Raw genomic sequence first — 6825 nt, 5'->3', positions numbered from 1 at the left:
TAAGCAAGTAATTAGACTTAATGCTCTACAACTCCATTAACACTCTAATCTAATTTTGTTGATTATAACTTAAAACAAACATAATGTCATTAGTAAATTCAAATAAAATTTTAAGAAGTCAATAATTTAGTATTTCGTATTAAACAAAAAAGATATCATCATAATGACGAAGATATTAAAATAATTATTTGTTAGATTTTATTTATATTTCGTTTAGACTTCGTAATATGTATCATCAAATTTTTATTTTTATTTTTAAAATCAAAGGCCAACAAAATATATAAGAAAATATAAAATATATTACAGTTATTTGTATGTTGATATGTAAAATTAAATGATTAACTGTACTAATTAGGCATTCATGTGTTTAGAAATCACTTATTTTACACTATTATACTCAAACAAGAAAGATAATATGTGTAACCCAATGCTTAAAAGTTATATGAAATACTAATAATATGATGACACTCATCAAAATGTATAATTTAACAATCTTTTTTATTTTACGGCTGAGACAATAATTCGATATTTGATAAAATAAAATAAAAACGTATGTGTCCTAAAAACTCAACTTATCTCGAATCGATATCAAACAAATCACTATTTCAATCGTAAATACAAAAATAATTGTTCAATTATACTTTTGAATAGTGTTGTTTTACTCTGAGTTCTTATCCCATCTTCTTTTGTCAAATTGAGTTCTTATCACTTAAAAGCATTTCTTTTGGTTAATGTAGATAACTTTTGTCAAAAGAGATTGCTATGAATAGAAGGCCAGCGTTGGACATTAACAAGAATGCAAGAGCAATGTATCCAAAAAGAATGGATAAGACTGTAGAAATACAACAGTAATGGGCCTGGGCCAGTGTATGTCGTATAGAGTAGGGCCCACTTGATGACGTTTCTTCAACGACCCGAATATCATGTGAATGAATACGAGTCGAAAAGTTTTTTCCTATACCTCCATTTCTATACCTATACCCCCATAATTTTATAAAAATATAAATTATACTCAATTTTTTTTAATTATTTTATCAATTTAAAATTACTTTTTTTTTTTTACCATTTTATCTTTTTCGAAACCAGAAAAAAAATTTTCGGTAGGTAAAAGTTTTCCGATAACTTTCAAAAATTTTTTTTTGAAGAATTCCAATACACACTTTACTTTTAAAAAAACTTTTTTCAAGTTTTTCGGTATAAAAGGTTTTTACTGGAAAACTTTAAAAAATATTTTTGATACAAAAGTGAAAAAATTGTACTACCGAAAAACTTCATTGAAAAGATTTTCGGTACAGAAGGTATTTCCGAAAAACTTTGTAAGAAAGATTTCCGGTACACACAAATTTATTTTTTGTCTATACTATAAATAATAATATTAATTAATACATCATACCATAAATAATAATATATCATAAATAAATAATAATTAATACACTATAAATACACCATTAAATAATTACTAATTAATACATTATAAATAATACATCGTAAATATATCATAAATAATTAATACACCATAATAAATTAATAGTTAATACATAATAATTAATACATGATATAAATTATTGTCTTCTACTTGTAGGACGAATTCTTTCTAGAGCAAAGTCACGTATTCTTCCTATCCATTTCACTTCTAGCCATACCTACTAAAAAAAATTAGTTAAAATCAAATGAATTAAATAAATATTAATATAATAAAAAAATTAATTTAAAAATATTAAAAAAAATCAAACAACTATCGGAAAACTTGTGGATGAAAATTTTCGGTAACTTTCAGAAATGTCATGTTGAAGTTTGTCGGTAGTGTAAATTTTCTGAAAAAGTTAAAATAAATTTTTCTATAGTTCCGGAAAACTTTAAAAAAGATTTTCGAAAATGATATTATTACCCGAAAACATAAAAAAAAAAAAATTGAATTTTTTTTTACACTTACTTTGTTCCGTAAATGTTGAAATGAAAAAATAAAAAAATTAATAACTTTATATATTTATATATATATATATATATATATATATATGAGGGTATTTTAGTATTATCCTTTTACTTTTTGACGTAGATAAATAATAGGGTATTGAATAAAATTTTCTAAGAGTCGTTGATTAATGTCCGAAAGAAAAAGAGTTTTAGCATCTCATCTAATTACGAATTTATAATAATCTATTTTTTATTAAATTATATAAAAAAAAAGTCACATAATGTTCTCGGAACTTATTTTTTAATAATAAATAAATTAATATTTTAAAAAATCATTAAATATAGGAATATTATATTTCACGGTGTTAACAATTTTCATCTATACTTGGAACAAACATTGAAATGTTTTATTATTGTTATATGGTCTTAAATAGGACTGTATATATTAAATATTTTATTATTCTTTTACTTATACTTATACTATCAATATGAGAAAATAATACACTATCAAAATTGTAACGTTGTTTCCTCCAAATTTGATGCTTTTGTTTTATTTAGAAATTATTGGTAATATATTTTGTTGATTATTTAAATTAAAAAAACAGGCACATAAAAAACTACATATAAGAAACTGCACACAAAAGAATGTAAAAAAAAGAATCACGCACAAAAAAAAATAAACTGCACATAAAAAACTACAAGTGAACGCATAGACTGACACAAATTTTTTCTTTTTATAGTTTTTATAAAATTATATTATTGATAAATATAAAAAATAAAGGAATAAATAATTTTTTCTTTTTCTAATTCCAAACCGTATTAAAAAATACTTGACAAACTTTTGTCATCAATAAATATAAGTAAAATATTAGATATATTTTTTTCCTAATATAAAAAATTACATTGTCATTGCTAAATATAAAAATTACAAAATAAACACAAGATAAATATTTATCGTTGATAAATACTACAAAAAATACCAGATAATTTTTTGACATTGATAATTATAAAAAATATTGAATAAATATTTATTATTGATAAATATAATAAAAAAACTTATTTAAAATCTACATGAACACATAAAATATCAATGGCATGTCATATGAACGATAGTGTAAACTTGTTCCTGGTTACTATGAAATGAATAACTATTAATCAAAGAGAAAAAAAACTATTAATTAGTCGAATGTAATACTTATTAATTTATCTTATCTGTCAGTCATCGGTAATAATTTAAAGAAATAAAGTTGTTAAATTAATTTAATATTTATAAACTCTAATATATGTTAGAGATTAAATATAAAATTTAACTTACATACATTATCAATATAATAAATTTTTTATTGTAAATTAATCACAATTATTAAATTATTAGAAGTATTTAATTTTTATTAAAATTATTTCTATAAATAATTATAATATATAATTTTTTTTTGCACTTATAACAATTAAACTTTTAAATATAACTTCAATACAAAATATAAGGTATCCGTAATATATAATTGAAATCTAGCCATAATCATATAACAGCGTGAATGAGGTAAACCAAAGTGAGTGGCTATCCTCAAAATTATTTTTAATGAAATAAATATCTTCAATTTTAATAGTAATTTTAGGCAGCATAGTATTAATTTTTCGTAAACGAAAACACGTTTAGGAGTTGGACAGAAATGTGAGGCCAACTTTGGCAACTTTATCACATTCTTCTCATTTCTTTCACAATACATATAGAAAAAAATAGAAATACCACATTAACTAATTCGGATCCATCTTTCTCAAAAAAAAAAAAAAAAAATCGGATCCATCGTTCAATCTAATATCTCCAACGGCCAAAAACAAGGCAAATTCTCAAACCCTAGTTCACTTTTCCGATCCGATCTTTTCCACTCAGGTTCAATTCTTTCATTCTATTTATCTCCTTCCATTTCTCAACCGCTGTTCCAATTTTTCTTTCATTTCTCAAAAATATCTACAAATATAATTTCCCCAATTTTCCCTGTGTTTTAGTGAAAATTTTGTAAATTTATTAATTATTTCGCTTCGATCGGTTTTCTATATCCACGATTTACGTATTTGATGAGGTTAAATTCAATTTTTTTTTTAGATTTGCTTGAAAACTGTAATCTTTTTCTGTAAATCCATGAAGCGTGTTTGTACAGTTAAGTTTTTGTTTGGATATGGCTGATGAGAGGGTTCAGGTGTGATGAGGGAGTGATGGGTAGGTATTGTTTGAAATTTTTTATTTGAGGTTTGGGGTTTTAATTTTTAGAGGTGTTGTAGGAAAATGGAAGGGTGGAAGGAGGAAAATGTTTTTTATGGGTCTTAGCTTTGGAATTTGTTGCTATACATACCTAATTTGTTCTGGGTTTTTTTTTTTACAGAAAATTTGCTTTTGTAGGTAAGGTTTAGTGAGGTAGTTATTAATTTGTGATTTCATCATGGTTTTCTATATTATGAAGGATGGAGCTGAAGTGAAAACTTTTGGTTTTGGAATTCTTTTAATAAAATATTGGGTACGTTTGAGTTTTGCCTAACTTGCCATCAATAGGCTGGATGTTTAGCATTTGTTGGTCAAAACAAGGTTTTAAATTGTGGCTGCAGTTAAGCTGTGATAGTTGATATTTCAGATAAATGTGGACAAATGCGGTCGATGTGGTTGCTATGCAGTTGCAGAGGCTTCTGAAACCTTCATATTGTGGCTGCTATTGCGGTTGTACACCGCAATTTACAACTATGGGTGAAACATATGCTATAGTGTTACAGTTCAAGTTTAGAATGATAACTAAATGTTTATTTATCCTAGTAATGTGGTAATTAGATAAAAAGGGGAAGCTAATGGTGTTTAAAGTGACCAATAAATCTAGTTATTTGACATTGTGTTGCCAGTATTATGTAAATTTCATATTGCCCTATATTCTCTTTTAATACTGTGGAAAGTACTAATTAGGCATCTTTATTCTTTAACTTTGGGAACAAATAATTCAATATATGTAGAGGTTTTTCCTACCATTGATTTTCATTTGCCACGAACTGCTTCTTGTGTGACAGATTATTGAATTTGTATGGTCTTCATTCAGCAATGTTGAATTTACTTTCTAATCTTTCTTGTTGCAGAAAAACGTCTAAATGAGTCGTCCACAGGATCCACCCAGATCATTTTTCCCTTTTGGAAATCCTTTCCGGAATATCTCACCTAAAGGCACTAAGTTATCTCCGCAACTGCTGGCAGTAATATGTGCTTTTGAGGCATCTTTGGAAGAGAGGCTGAAAAATCTTATTCCCAAAAGCAAGGATGAAGTCCTCAGCTTTTCTTGGATGACTTTGGCTATGCAGGCACTTCGTGAAAGTCACAATGGCATTAAGACCCTCATGACAGACCTTGAGCTTCCCGTGCATGATTGGGATGAGAAATGGATAGATGTGTACTTGGACATTAGTGTGAAGTTGCTGGATATATGCATTGCATTTAGCTCTGAGTTATCACGTCTGAACCAGGGCCATCTTTTACTTCAGTGCACATTGCACCATCTAAGCTCCTCCTCATCAGATCAGTTTATCAGGGCATGCTCTTTACTTGATGGTTGGAGGCAGCATATTAGTTCTAAAAACCCTAGAATTGAAAAATGTGGCAGCATTTTGGATAATCTGGTCGGGTCATCTGATATGCCAAAGGTTAAAAAGTCAGACAAAGGGAAGGTTTTGATGCAAGCTATTTATGGAGTAAAGGCGCTGACAGTTTTTGTTTGCAGTGTGTTTGCTACTGCTTTTTCAGGTTCTACAAAGAACTTGATGGATTTGGATGTAGCTGATGTGTATTCTTGGGCTCCTACTTTTAAAGGTCTGCAGAATCTTGTAAATGAGGAAATTAAAGTTAGATTTTCAAATGGGAAATTTACTGTATTGTATGAGTTGGAAGCAGTTGATTCTTCTGTAAGGGAATTATACCCTACAATCCGAGGTGTTGTAGATGTCATTGAGACAGAATCACATGCAAAGATTGTCGATAAATTAGGCGGAGCAGCAGAGAATTTCTCTCAGGGATTAGATCTTCTTGCAAAGGAAGTGGATGGTTTTTTCCAGGTGGTCATGTCTGGTCGCGATGCCTTGCTATCTAGTCTGAGGTCAGGTGCAACTGTCAATGACCGCATCTTGGGGGGTAACAGAGATGCACAAGTTGTCAATTGAATATGTTGTAGCCCACATCTGGTATATACCGATGGGTCTAGGATAATGTTATTCAATCTTGTTTGGCTTATGATATTGAAGTTATCTTTAGTAATAGGTTATATAATTGTATTATTGAGCTGAAATGTATATTTGTGATACTCTGTGTAACAATGTACCATAAAATATGTATGAAAAATGTTCTTTGTGCTCAAAGAGGTTGGTTAGATTGTCACCTTGAAATCTTGAGATCTGGATGGAATGCTCTGTCATGGAAATAAGTGAAGCTAGTAAATCCGATAAACGGTTCTGTCTGTCCTACACCTTTTAGCCCATAAACATGAAGCTAGTGATTGGGGTGTCAGGATCTGAAAAACCTGATTATATTTGTATTGCATATTATTTCAACGGAAAAGATATCTAGATACCACGATTGATGCACAAGCAGATAAAACACTTATTAATTAATATCTGTCTTTCTTTCTCTATTACAAAAAAAAAAAAAAAGAAAGAAAGAGATCTCGACGTTAAAACAAAATTAGATTAGATGTGAACATGACTAGTATGCGAGGAAAGTTTAGTTTCTATTTCTACTCGTTTTGACTTTTCAAATTAATTTTAGTTTCTATTTCTACTCGTTTTGTGACAAGAAAGGGAAAAGAAAACTAACATGATAAAGAAGTAAACGAAGACCAACTAGGAAACAAAGACGGGAATTTGGCTTCAGTTCACTTTGACCGTGTAGGG

General features: G+C 28.2%; 1 protein-coding gene across 4 annotated transcripts; it reads left to right on the top strand.

The window, feature by feature from the left end:
* The first annotated feature begins 3569 nt into the window (after positions 1-3569).
* Positions 3570-6294, top strand: LOC101490363 (protein BPS1, chloroplastic-like). Of its 4 annotated transcripts, XM_012713678.3 has the most exons (4): positions 3664-3805; positions 4374-4427; positions 4542-4651; positions 5029-6294. In XM_012713678.3, the coding sequence occupies exon 4, from the start codon at positions 5041-5043 to the stop codon at positions 6097-6099; it is 1059 nt and encodes a 352-aa protein (XP_012569132.1). In that variant the 5' UTR covers positions 3664-3805; positions 4374-4427; positions 4542-4651; positions 5029-5040; the 3' UTR covers positions 6100-6294. The 4 variants fall into 4 exon arrangements, with proteins under 4 accessions (XP_004492783.1, XP_012569132.1, XP_012569134.1 ...); XM_012713680.3 differs by lacking the exon at positions 4542-4651; XM_012713679.3 differs by lacking the exon at positions 4374-4427 and having other exon boundaries at positions 3669-3805.
* The last annotated feature ends 531 nt before the right edge of the window (positions 6295-6825 follow it).

The sequence above is a fragment of the Cicer arietinum genome, chromosome 3 (genome assembly GCF_000331145.2).
Source record: "Cicer arietinum cultivar CDC Frontier isolate Library 1 chromosome 3, Cicar.CDCFrontier_v2.0, whole genome shotgun sequence".
Taxonomy (NCBI): Eukaryota; Viridiplantae; Streptophyta; class Magnoliopsida; order Fabales; family Fabaceae; genus Cicer; species Cicer arietinum.
This window is presented reverse-complemented; position numbering and strand designations above follow the sequence as displayed.